The sequence below is a fragment of the Brienomyrus brachyistius genome, unplaced genomic scaffold (genome assembly GCF_023856365.1).
Source record: "Brienomyrus brachyistius isolate T26 unplaced genomic scaffold, BBRACH_0.4 scaffold27, whole genome shotgun sequence".
In the NCBI taxonomy this organism is placed as follows: Eukaryota; Metazoa; Chordata; class Actinopteri; order Osteoglossiformes; family Mormyridae; genus Brienomyrus; species Brienomyrus brachyistius.
In genome coordinates, this window is record NW_026042306.1 from 2,698,741 (window position 1) to 2,712,474 (window position 13,734).

Genomic DNA, 13,734 nt, shown 5'->3' on the forward strand with positions numbered 1-13,734 from the left:
TATAAATATGTTCAACTATTAAAGCTGGGATATTTTTTTTGTGAAAGACTGTATGTCCTTATTTTAAAATAACTGAAGGAAACAAAGGATTCATTAGTGTATTTGTTAAACATTTCCAACATCTGAGATCAACACACAAATCGCTCAAAATGAAAACATCTTATCAAAAAGGTCACGTCGGTATAGTCTTCCCTAAAAGCCAAATAACCCACCGCTTTCACACGTTTCTGCAGATTTATGGTTTATGAAACCCTTTACAAAAGGCACACATTTAACTACTTTAACCCTCTATCATGATTCTACAATATTATAACTGGCAGTACTCAACAACACTATCTTTATCTTTATATATAAAGCTGTCAGATGCCATAACAGATCATAATGCAAATAAGCCGTTATGAAGCAGGCATTTTATTCAACAACAAAAAAAAACTCTAAATGACCCACTAGCATTACTTCATACAGTCAATGATGTTCAATTTTTAAATAAGTAAAATGTCAGATAGCTTTCCTGACCTGAATTCTCTCAACAGGAAACTGCGAGCGAAAACGTAAATGGGCAAATAGTGAGGGGGATCTGTACTCAGTGCTGGTTTTTACAGGTTTCCCCAAATAAAGGTCAGGGCACCAGACCAGCCATGGTACTGAAGAATTTAACAATGTGATGGAAAAAAGGAAGGAAGGAAGACAGACAGACACAAAGTAGCCAAAAGACAAAATCAGCGGGGAAATTAAGGCGCAATACCTAACACCCAACGGTGCGATTACAGCAGGAATAGTGTAATTATAGTAAAAAAAAACTAAAAAAAAAAAAAACTATCAAAACAGAGACAGAAGATACAAATCAATCCAAATGCGTAATTAACAGAGGGCTCCCATCTAAAATCACAGCACTTCCAAACCAACCACAACTAAAACTGTTTGACCCCAGAGCCCCCTGCAGGCAACAGCCACACCTCCGGCAGCAGACTGTATACGGGAGAGGAGGGGCAAAGGGGGAGGACATATTAACATACAGCACATGGCTAATCTACATCTGGCAAGGTCACGGCTCCAGAGGTGGGGCGGCTGCCTGCACGGCTCAGAGGACGCGCCACTGAAAGGAAACACCTAACGGCGCGTAAAAAAAAAAAAAGATGAGAGAAAGAGCCAGCAAGAGAGCGAGTGTCACCAACGAATCACACGGCTGTTTTGGTTTATGCTAGAAATTCAGTCAAAATTCAGCACTCTCTTTAACCTCGGCTCTCGATTTACTGTGGGACCATCAAGCTCCTCTGACAGTTATGCTGGCCACCCCCGGCAAGAATTACAGCAGCTACAGGCCTCTTTGCCTGCAGAGGGGGCCCCGTATTTTGACCAGGGCCCCTCTGCAGACAGGAGGCACAGTAATGAAAACACCATGAGCCACAACTGCCAGGGCAGGATGCCCAAGACTTGGGCAGTGCTTTCCATGTGCAGGCACATCATCTTCAATTTTCAGATATTAAAGCCTTATCTACAGCCTGTAGGACTTTGTAAAACTTCCCTGCAATGCAGCTATTGGCCTTGGGAGCACTTGGCTGGGCCTCTCCATTCAGCCTGGGCACAGCATCGACGCCTCCAGGAGTGAGGGCCTGCTAGGCTCTCAGCACGCCGGTCCGTCTTTACCGACGCCTCGCATGGGCAAAAACGTCAATTTGGAAGCTGGCAGAGCTAAAACACCCACAGCACATAACGAGTACGTAGCCTGTGCACGACAATGTAAATATGAACACACAGCCGAACGACTTTTAACGTCAACACACTGCTGAAATTCCCTCATTATCCCATGGTCCAGTTACATGAATGGAGGTGGGATCGAGACTCACAGAGACACAGCTGAGTAAAACCTAGACTCAAAACCGCACCAGTGAAATGTCCAGAAAAATGGCAAACAGCCACTTTATATGAGGGTCAGTTAAGCAGCTAAATACAAACCTCTGATTTCAGCCCCAGTTTCCTGAAATAAGCAGAAGGTTTCCGCAGTTGGTTTTATTATTCCACACATAGAAAGTCCACCTTTTCAACTCATAAAAGTCAGTACTTGGTGAAAACGATCATCACCAAACTGTTTTTGCTACAACAGATGGAAGAGCACAAATCTGACATCAGAGGAGAGACACACAGGCCCCTGAGACTTAATTAAAACACACACTCCTATGTTCCTGACACCCACCAAAACAGACGGGGGGGGGGGGATGTTACTTTCACATTTTCTCAAGAGCAACATTTCACAATATATCAATCCGGAGCACACTGACGCAAAAGTACACCGGTAAACCAAGATATTTGTTGAAGTTAAGCTTTTTTAAGTGACAAACTACCATTCTTAACCTTTATTTCACCCCCCAGCTCAAGATGCTAACTGGTCTTAAATCTGCATTTTGCAAAGAAATCACATAAAATCAGAAATATAAATACTTTAACTATGCCCCAGTGACATCACAGTGACCCTGAACGATGTCACAATTTCTAAATAAATTTTTGCTACATTTTACAAATGACATGATTGTAGAGTTTCAGAAACAATGAGCATCCCACACTTAAAATGTAACAGTAATACACAGCTACAAAGATAGGGGAATGAAGGTTAGTATCGTCCAGCAATTTATGAATGTCCCTGGGAGACGGACCAGGAAAGGGATTAAACACAAGAGATTTTAAAAAGGTGGTGAAAGACATTAAAACACACCTAACAGAAAACACTAACATCCAAAAGACCAAGAAAACCTCAGTGAACTGGGAGTGAAAATAAACCATTTGATTCACAGCCGCTTATCAGTCACCCCCATGCTACAGTTGTGGCCTTTCCTACGACACTGATTCAAACTAAGCAGCCCAATGTTCTGAGTCAAGTCGAATAGAAAAAGCATCACATCACATTTTCTCTACTAAATGATCTACGGCTGAAATGTGCCCTTTCAATATGCACTTTCCAGGTAGGCTCCTATCAGCAGTCTCTTTACATCAACAGAGGTCAACTCCAGCCCACCTTCTCCTGTCACCAAACAGGGGAGCACAATCTAATCCATCTAACATCCAGCCTGAGAAGACAACCATGTCCAGAAACCAGTGCAACAGTCAGCTTAATGAAGCATTTTAAATGGAAAAAGAAAACAAGTTTTTTTGCACGATGCACTTCAATATCACACTTGTTATATTGGATCCTACGTTGCTGATCTGAGTATCCTGTAACAGGCAGTAGCAAACGCCGTTTTCCTGCATGTTGCACCCGGCTGATGGCTGAATTTGTCTGTATTGTATTTTGGTGCGGGGGGTGGGGGATAATCACGATCAACGTACGTCTAAACAAGAGATTTTGCATAGTGGTTCCTTTCTGTATCGATGGGAACGAGCCCGCATCTCCTCGCTAGCGAGGCACTCGTGTTTACAGCGGCGGCCAGTGGGCGGTAGGTGACCAATCAGGCACAAGATGAGGTGTCAGTCCGGAGGTGGCCGTCTCGAGCGGTAGGCACGAGCGCCGATAACAGACGTGCGCTGCCCGCTACTCTCGGGAATGGAAAAAAACGTTTTTTTTTTGTTTTTCGAAAAACCTAATCACCAGTAACCGGTTACGTCGCGACACCGCGTTCACAATCGCACGTCGAACCGCCCGGTTACCTTTAACTAAAACCACGAAATTAGCCTCGCTTTACCGACAGGGTGACAGAGGCGTCCTGTCAATATTATCATCATCTTGCGTCTTTTAAATTATTTGACAGGCATTTTCTTTACCTTTCTACATGGAATTATGAGCCCAGTTGCTGGTGAAAAACATTTTTAAAACGCTGTAGGCCGAACGGACTTATGAATATTCATAAGCTACGTCCATTTTTATTCTCTTGCCATTTACTGCACTGTGCTGCACGTACTAGAATGTTCCACGGGTTTATAAACGGGCTTTTAGCCACTCTTACTATTCGTGGAGAAAAACTAATGAATAAACAACAAAACGCCTGGACTACTTGGCGAGGTGCATGTGCTACCGCGCAGAAACGTTTCCTTTACGCTCGTTTTGTTTTATTCATCCCACAAGTCACCTTGGACAGAACTTGCCACGGCAACTGCCACCTGCTTAACACTAGAACTGCCAAATCTACGCAAATTTGCGTAAATTCCCTGGGCCTAACACCTACTAGCATCCCTGCTGAGAGTTTCTTGGGCCATTGTCCTCCTGCTTTTGTTGTGCAAACACACCCATTACCTGTGAGGCCTGGCACATTTGCATTTTTTTACTCAGAGCAGCTAAAATCCAAGGCAGGCTAAACCTCTGTGTGTGACATGGAAACCTTCACAAAAGTCTGCCATATCTATACCAAATATCCCACACGCTGACTGACCTGCAAATATGAAAGACACACATTCACAAAATATATGGAAGCACAAGTCTGTTTTATTTATAAAAAAAATTGAGTGTTTCAAACTTTGCAGTGTTTGCAGACCCAGTGACCATCATCCCTGCATTTGGCGCAAGTGAATTTGTAACACTTTGCACTGGTAAACCTGCTGCGGTTTCTGTTGCAGTTCTCCTGTACCTGACACTGAGTTGTCCATACAAGTCCTGGCACAGCAGCAGCCTTCCTCTGTCCCCATAGCCTTTTGTGGCATAAATTGGCAATGGAGTTCCTTGGCTAGATGACTCAAAAATAATCTTCTTTTGCCTTCCCACCCTGTACAAGCCTTGTTCAGAACATAGGAATTTGCCACCACCAGGTCCAGCATGTTGTAAAATACAGCTACTGGCCACCTGCATGTTGCTGCTCTTATGGAATACATGCACGCCATTTGGTGCAACACATTTACACCACACTATAACAGCAGAGAGAGAGAGAGTCATGAGTGTATTTGCTTTTTTTCTACCTTCTTTCTATATAGGCCTGTATAGTACATATCAGAAAACATTGTAGCACTGATGTAAAATTATACACACATTCACATACCTTCATGTGGTTATAGTCTGTTATCGTGTTGGGTTTCCTCTTTCTGCCTTCACAGATCGCCACATCTTGGTCCAAGGAACTCAGAACACACACAATCTTGTTTTTTTAGGTGCATAAATTGTCAAGGAGACACTGCCACTTCTAAGCACTGACGCGGAGAATTCCTCTTGCTGTGCAGTGTCCTTTGAAATTGGAGGAAGTTCATACCAATTGTCCGTTGTGACATTTCTCCCGTCATCCAGAAATGGCTCCATCAGACTCATGACCATGTTCTCTGCCAGCCTCTCCCTTTTCTGGTGACTGGGGTCCTTTCCCAAGTTAGGGGACACGTTGCAGACGTATTTGGTCTCCAAATCCGTGGCCATCCAGAACTTGATCCCAAATTTGTCCGGCTTGGATGCGATATACCAAGTGACATGGAATGGATCCACATCCACTCCACGTTGTCTTTCCACCGGTGTCCCTCAGGGCTCGGTTCTTGGCCCTCTCCTATTCTCCCTCTACACTAAATCTCTTGGCGAAGTTATATCCTCACATGGCTTCTCCTACCACTGCTATGCCGATGACACTCAACTCATCCTCTCCTTCCCTCCCTCAGACACTCATGTCTCCACTAAGATCTCTACATGCTTGGCAGACATCTCATCTTGGATGACCACTCACCAGCTAAAACTCAAAACTAGTAAAACTGAGTTGCTTTACATCCCGGCTGACTCATCCCCCCTCCAGGACCTTGCGATCTCCTTTGACAACTCCCTGATCCGTCCTTCGGTTTCTGCTAGAAACCTTGGAGTTACCATAGATGATCGGTTGTCATTTTCCTCACATATCACCAGTCTTTCTCGCTCTTGTCGGTTTCTCCTCTTTAACATCAGGAGGATACGTCCATTTCTTTCCACCCAGGCTACCCAGATACTCGTCCAGTCCCTCGTCATCTCACGCCTTGACTACTGCAACTCGCTTCTAGCGGGTTTACCACTGAGCGCCATCCGTCCCCTCCAACTGATTCAGAATGCAGCTGCTCGTCTTGTTTTCATCCTTCCCAAGTTCTCCCACACCACTCCTTTGCTGCGCTCCCTCCACTGGCTTCCTGTAGCTGCACGCATCAGATTCAAAACACTGATGCTCGCATACAAAGCCAAAAATTCTCTGGCACCATCCTACCTAAAGGACCTCATCACACCCCGCTCTGCACCACGATCTCTCCGATCCTCCAGCACTGCTCGACTGGTCCCACCTCCCCTCAAGGCACAAGGAAGACACGCATATCGGCTCTTCTCTGTCCTGGCACCTAATTGATGGAATGAACTCCCCCTAGATGTCCGAACAGCTGAATCCTTGAATGTCTTCAAGCGACGACTCAAAACTTTTCTTTTTCAGAAATACCTGACGTAGAACTTCTATATTCTTACTCGACTCTTTTTCTGGTGTGTGTTTTAAAAAAATAAAATAAAATAAAAATTCTGCACTACTCAATGGCGTTCTCAGAGATAGTATTCGTAGCTGGGGTCCTTATTGAGCTAGCATCGGAAATTCATTGCAGAGTCTCAAAGCACTTATGTAAGTCGCTCTGGCTAAGGGCGTCTGCCAAATCCTGTAAATGTAAATGTAAATATACTGCATGGACAATGAACCTTGGTCGAGAACAGCTGTACATCTATGTTCATGTGTTCTCCTGGAGTGAAACTTTCAGCACAGTTCTTGGTGAAGGCTGGCAGAGAACGTGGTCATGAGTCTGATGGAGTCATTTCTGGATGACGGGAGAAATGTCACAATGGACAATTTCTTCACCTCACTGTCACTGTCACACAGACTGCTTCACTTTACTGGGCATGGTGAATAACGTTTGCCGTGAACTTCCTCCATTGGCAAAGGACACTGCACAGGGAGAGGAATTCTCCACGTCAGTGTTTAGAATGGCGCGCATGTATTCAGTACGAGCAGCAACAAGCAAGTGGCCAGTAGCTGTGTTTTACAACATGCTGGACTTGGTGGCCGTGAATGCCTACGTTCTGTACAAAGCATCTACAGGGTGGAAAGGAAAAAGAAGATTGTTTCCGATTCTTCTAGCCAAGGAACTCCATTGCCAAATACAGGGATGATGGTCACTGGGTTTTCAAACGCTGCAAACACAGACTTTGAAAGATAGACAGACTGTGTGGGACAGTAACCACTGAGACAAAAGGCAGAAAGATGACGAAGAGATGAACCTGGAACTGAGGCACGGATACATCAATTTTAACGTGAACAGCCAAACATGCAAAGCTGGAGAGATCACACAAAAACAAAATTCACTTTTGGTGTTATAATTCAGTGATGGCCAATGAAAATGAAATGACATTTTATTCTGTATGTGTATGAGCATGTCAAAAACCATGGACCATGACTTCACTCAGCTTATGACATTTATATACAAACATGCATTGGAGACTGAAGTGTTAGCATGTTTTCATTTTATTCATTTCATTCTATTAGCAACTTTTCATTCTATTTTCACTCAATTTGTTTTATAAATAACACAGACTTGTGTTTCCATATATTTTGTGAATGTGCGTCTTTCATATTTGCAGGTCAGTCAGCGTGTGGGATATTTGGTATAGATATGGCAGACTTTTGTGAAGGTTTCCATGTCACACACAGAGGTTTAGCCTGCCTTGGATTTGAGCTACTCTGAGTAAAAAATGCAAATGCGCCAGGCCTCACAGGTAATGGGTGTGTTTGCACAACAAAAGCAGGAGGAGGATGGGGCTGAAGACCTGCGAAAATCACAGCAGGGGTGACAAACACCTTGGGACTCTCAGCAGAGAATAAAAACTCGGTAAATCTAGTGTTAAGGGGGAATTAAAAATCAACAACAGCAGATTCCCGCTTTTGCCGTCCGTAGACCACTAAGAAAAGCAAATGAAGTTGACAGAACAGAAAACGCACATTTTACTTTTAACACTGCTGCTTCTGGTTAGCGAACCACGAATATACATGGAGCGGCGCAGTTTAAAAATGACCGCTGTTTAACAATAATTGCGGTACAAATACATATAATTACCTGGGATCTGGTAACACCTTGCCCGTTGTTTCCAGAACTCATTGCCGGGTGATTTCTTTGTTGACCTCCCCAGCCGTGGGAAGCGGACCCATATTGGGCGCTCATGTCTTTACCCAGCCCCATGCTTGCTTGCTGTGCGGACGGATTGTTATTGTAATCTTGGTACCCACTGCCATAACCTCGCATAACGGGGTTAGGGGACGTCAGCAGTTCGTTTAGAGTCGGTGTGGCTCCTGATGGACGCTGCTGATTTTGCCCTGGAAATCTTTGAAATCCCCCGACGTTGCCACCAGAACCAGAAGCAGCAGCCACGGAAGCTTTGCCGTGGCTTGCAGCACTATTGCTGCTCGGGCCCATCATGCTGTTTCCCTGCAGCGAGGGGGTCATCATACCGTATCCTGCAGCACCGTAGCTAGCTCGGTAGTTCTGGTAGTGGTTGTACTGGCTGTTGTGATAGCCTTCGTGGGAGTTTTGCACTTGATCCATACTGTTGGGTGCCGAAGAATGCATTACCCCCATCCCAGGGCTTTGTTGTCCGCCATGTTGATCAAGACAAGGCCCTCCTCTGGTACCGCCATAATAATTATTAAACTCAGAAACGTTGCTGTTCCCTCCTGCACTTTGTGGCTGGTTGCTGCTGATGAAGTTGTTCGTCGCTCCCAAGCCGGCGTGATCGTACCTGCTGCCCATCCGGTCTCCCGATTTACACGGGTGATCGTCCTCCTCACTTTTATTTAGCAACTGCTGTCGTTCAACCCGATTTCCAAGAATATTCTCCTTCCCTCCATGTTGCCGATTGCCAGTTTCCCCCTGCGCCGATTGCAAGCTGTTGATGTTGTTATTTTGAATTTGACGCTGATGGTGCGGCTGAAATTGATTGAATGGTTGCTGTTGCTGCTGTGAGTGTGCGTGATGGTGAGGCGGAGGAGGGGGATCTCCTCCACCAGCATTTTTCAGTTTATGATTCGCTATCAAACCCGTCTCCATGCTCGATGACATGCTCGAATTGGACGCGGATAAAGACGCAGACTTACTCGCACTCTCCTTTTCGCGTAGATCCGAGTTGTTGGTAGAAGAGCGAGCTATGTTGGCCATGTTCAGTTCATGGTGGTGGCGATCTACATTATTCATGTCATCGCTTGTCCCATCACCAGTCCCAAATATTGTTCCAGGTCCATGTACAGTCTCTCTTAAAGACTTCCCAGAATTTATATCTTGACTCAAATTACTCGGTAAATCCGATTTTTTATTTTTACTCGTCCCCGGAGCTTGTGCCACTTGCGCGGCCATGATCACGTCAACATTTCATGCAGTATTCCAGCCTAGCTAGCTACTTAACAGCTAGCTATCAAAAAGGAAGGGGAAAATCGAAGAAAATTAAATAAAAACGAAACAATGTCATTAAAATATTAAGTATGTCAGGCAACTCGACAATCGGAATCAAGTACGCCTCAATGGCAGCGCCTACTGCTATAGTGTGATTTCATATTGAAAGTTCTCGCCCAGGTTTAAATGAAACTTTTTCCTTTCCTCTCTAACCCGGATATGGGTTGCTAAATTCAAGTATCCAAGAGCTTCTTTGGCCCAGCATGGCATTAGAGAGAGCTCCAACAACTATTATCCAATTCTCCTGCACACTGCAGATTGAAAAATACGGACTGGATTTTAAATTTCATATAAAATTTTCACATAACGTGGCAGATTTCGTTTATTTGTTGTATGCATTTGCATGTTATGTTGATAAATCACTTTCCATGACCTTGTTATAGATGAGTCGTAAAAAGAAATCGTAACTGATGTATGTAGATTTGCATGAAACAATACACTCCAATTAAACAATAGTTCATGCAGCTGGTGCGAAAGACGTTCATCATGAGTGTCTCCCCGGTCCTTTGTTGCCATTCGTCAAAAAAATGCTGATCAAATATGTATATATGAGAACTCACAGGAAGAACATTAAGCTGTTTATGTATTATCTCTGCCGTTTTAGCCGATTTTCAGATCTACCACCTTAAGTGCAAATATTATTACGAGATATATTAATTCAGCTATAAAACTGGAATAAGCTCTACCAATACAATTATAATGTGTGTGGCAATCAAAGTATATGAAATATAAAAGATCCAACACTCGGTTTTCTTTTCTTAAATCCTGATGTTGTACCTCTGTCATATTTGAAGCATACCTCTTCGGCACTCATGAATTCATTGGGCGTAATATATGGATAGTGTCTAACCTGTGTAAGAGAGCATATTCGGATAAGGGCCAAATAGCGGATTTGAATGATGCATATAGGCCTACTGAGAAGGACTGTGCATAAAAATGGCCAAAGTTGGTATTTCTAATGGAATTAATTAACTAAAATAAATCCACGATATCGTTCATAAACCAATAGTGCTGTTAGAAGTAAAATTGCGATATGGGTGTATTATTCTATCTTTCAAAAAATAATAATTAAAGCTTGAAATGGTTCTGTGATCGATGTAATCTATAAATCAACTCCAATTTATTAAATTTGGCCAGTGTACCGAACAGAGAAGGATCAGTACCGACGTAGTAGTGAAATCTATGCTTTATTTCCCGTTAAATATCACAGTATGCCGACCTGCGCAGTTCCAAAAAGTAATTCCACGATCCATGTCGCATTTTCATTGTTGCTTTCCCTTAAAGCCACTCGATCCCTTTCTTCTCTCATCATTTCTGCGAGTCAGACTAATGTCTCTCGCACATCTAAACTGAAATCCGTTTTTGGTACTCAGTAACCTTACATTTTGTGCTGTATATGAGTCGTTTAGGATGCAGAAATCAGATGTATATTTTTTTCACGAAGGGGTACTTGGGAGCAAACGCCTCATTTTGTACTTGAAAGCATTTATTCTGAATACTGCTTAGGCTATTAGTGGTTCTCTTCTGAGCTTTTTACAATCACCAGCCTAAACAGACGTTTGTTTTAAAAATAATGAGGCAGTTACTGCCAGTTGGTTGCTTTCCTGTGAACTTATTATGAATATCACAAACATGGTTGCTCTCATTTTATAGCAATCACCGAGTTTCTGTTTTATTATAGATCACTGAAAAATCGAGACCATTTATAAGTATAAAATATTTAAGAATCATTCTACGTGAATATTGTGTCATTTCATTGAAGTTATGCCAATAGATAAAAAAAAAAGAAAATAATTTGCATCAAGGACAAAATAAAAATGAGATAACGTTTAATGTTGAAAAAAAATACGAGCTACTTTATTTAGGCTATAACAATGTAATCTAACTTACCTGAAACATGTTAAACGTGCTGTTTGGGTACTGTAATTCTTGTGTATCATTACTGCCAAATGTTTTTGGTTCAGCAATAGTATAAACTGTGTTTAAATATCAAAAATGCGAATTGAGGGACGAGAAATTTAAATGCTATGCATAAAGAGATCCAGACATAGTTCATTCACTTATGGTTGGAAAGAAAATACACACTCGTTTTGGATGAAAGGTGTTACTGGTTGTTGACCTCATTATCTTCTGGATCTTTAACACCTCTACGGGGAAATCAAAAGCCCCCTGGTGGAATCCGACTGAAGTACAGTACAGAATATTCTAAGCCTCAGTTACTTATTCTCGATAATTGTGCATTCATGTATATATGTACATGTAATGATGTGTTGTTTTACAAAGTAATCGTAATGTTATGGTTTTACAAGCCCGCATCTTGTTTTCCTCTTTATTTATGGGAGTACAGAAATAAGCTCAAATCCTTTATGTAAGTTCGATTGCAGTTTCAAAAGAGCAGAAAAATAAACACAGCCATCATTACTAGACATCTCCCTAGTTCCACTGCACAATGACAGGTCTGATACCACACACTAGAATAAAGACCATAGTACACTTTTAGACATACTTCAAAACACTAAGCTATGTAATGGCGAATAACGTTTAAGAATAAGGAGAATAAAGGTTATTCTTCCTTATATACAGGGAGGGGTACGGAGTATAGGCAAAAATTACCGACGATAAGAATAACCAAGACCTCACCATTCATGATTTTGCTTCATATCCCATGTCAGACTGGCCAAAGAGAGAGAATATCCCGTCAAATTGGTTATGCATATTTAATTTGGAGAACGGTCATAAAAAGTATTAACAAATCATATATATTAAGAATGTGTGTTTAAAGATGTGTAACGCTGTGTGTGAGCGATTGTGCCATTGTGTTTAGGTGACAGCACTTTATGTAGATGTCAATAAATGTAGAGTGTATGCGATTGAAGAATCTTCGTGTCTTACTTTATAAGTATAACGTGTATTTGCCTTCATTTAAGTGCACAGACTTGATTGATTGAGTGTGCAGAGAAACTTCTCAATCATTCAGTGCTTGAAGTGATTTAAGCACGTACCAGTACACCCCTTGTTATTCAGTACCAGCATATCATGAATGGTGTTAGTTCGCAAAAAAATGTTCAGATCGATACTCTGAAAGAGAAAAACAAAGAGATGCGGTACCGGTATCGGTGAGTACCGGCCCACTTCAAGCAATACATGCATTCATATGAAGCAGAAAGATTTTAGGCAGGGTAGAAAATATCCAAGCGTGTCTGTCTATCTACCACCCCTTCAGGGGGTATCTGCAGGGACTTCCCCGGCAGCCGCGCAGGCCGCCCGGCCAAGCCAGGCACGGAAAAGTGGGTCAGACCGAAAGCGATGCATCTCTGCTCCACGGCGCAACGCTGACAAGAAAAAGGAGGAGTTGCCGCTTTTTTCACGCCAAGGGGAAAACCCTTTATCCATCTATCGCTTCTCTCTCTGAGTAAATGCCAGCGATGCATCGTGGGCACAGCCATTGTGGATTGTGCATATTGGGTTTATCTGTTTTTTATCCTGTCTTACTAAAATAACAGCATTAAGGGCCAACGACCAGCAAGGACAAACTGCAATGCAGAAGGACGGTGTGGGGGAGTTTGGGGAGAGATCAGTGCTTACAAGCACAAAACCGGGTCAGGAAATGGAATATTCATCAACATACAATAATCTTTGCATTTCAGAGACAATTTTAAGTATCCCAAGGAAATCCACACAATATGAGTAGAATATGCAAACTACACACAAACCCTGGAGGCGTGAGGCAGCAGTACTACCCACTGAGTCACAATGCCATCCATTTCAAATTTAATGCCCAGTGTAAACTCACACACAGAGGGCATAAACATACTTAGTTTTGGTGGGTGTCCATATCACAGACTGTGCAATTTACCAGTCAAAGATTTTCAGTCTAAGAGGAAAAGTGTATCCATGGATTAGTGGTTGTTCGTCTACATTCTCAAATGAATTTTCAGCTGTAAGGACCTGTATGAAGTAGCTATGTCTATTAGTGTGTGAGAGCGAGAAAGGGTTCACATCAGAAACCCTGAATCCTAGGACAGAACTACCTTGGCGTCTCTGTGCATGGGGCTGAGTTAAAGACAATCACAAGTCATGATTTTTACTCATCTCTCTTTCCCACAGCCCATTAATTCCTGGAAAAGTCTCTCTGTTGGCACAATACTCATGACTGACTGCTAAGGGATCTGTTGTGTTGTTTTGAACTAGAAATGTATCCATCCATCTTGCAGCCACTTCATCTCATCAAGGTCTAAGTGACAGGAGCCTATCCCAGGCAGCACAAGACACAAGGCTGGGGTATACACTGGGTGGGATGCTAGTCCACCACACATACTGCACTGCGCAAAAGCAGCAGTTGAAGAA

General features: G+C 42.8%; 1 protein-coding gene across 3 annotated transcripts in view; it reads right to left on the minus strand.

Annotated features, from left to right (window-relative positions):
- LOC125720947 (AT-rich interactive domain-containing protein 1B-like) overlaps positions 1-9,590 on the minus strand; it is an 80,343-nt gene extending 70,753 nt beyond the window's left edge. For 2 of the 3 annotated variants that reach the window (XM_048996852.1, XM_048996851.1), the window contains exon 1: positions 8,002-9,589. In XM_048996852.1, the coding sequence (XP_048852809.1) occupies positions 8,002-9,291 (1,290 nt within the window). In that variant the 5' untranslated portion in view covers positions 9,292-9,589. Of the gene's footprint in view, positions 1-8,001 lie in introns of all 3 variants that reach the window. The other variant, XM_048996850.1, reaches the window with a different exon arrangement.
- Positions 9,591-13,734: the final 4,144 nt, after the last annotated feature.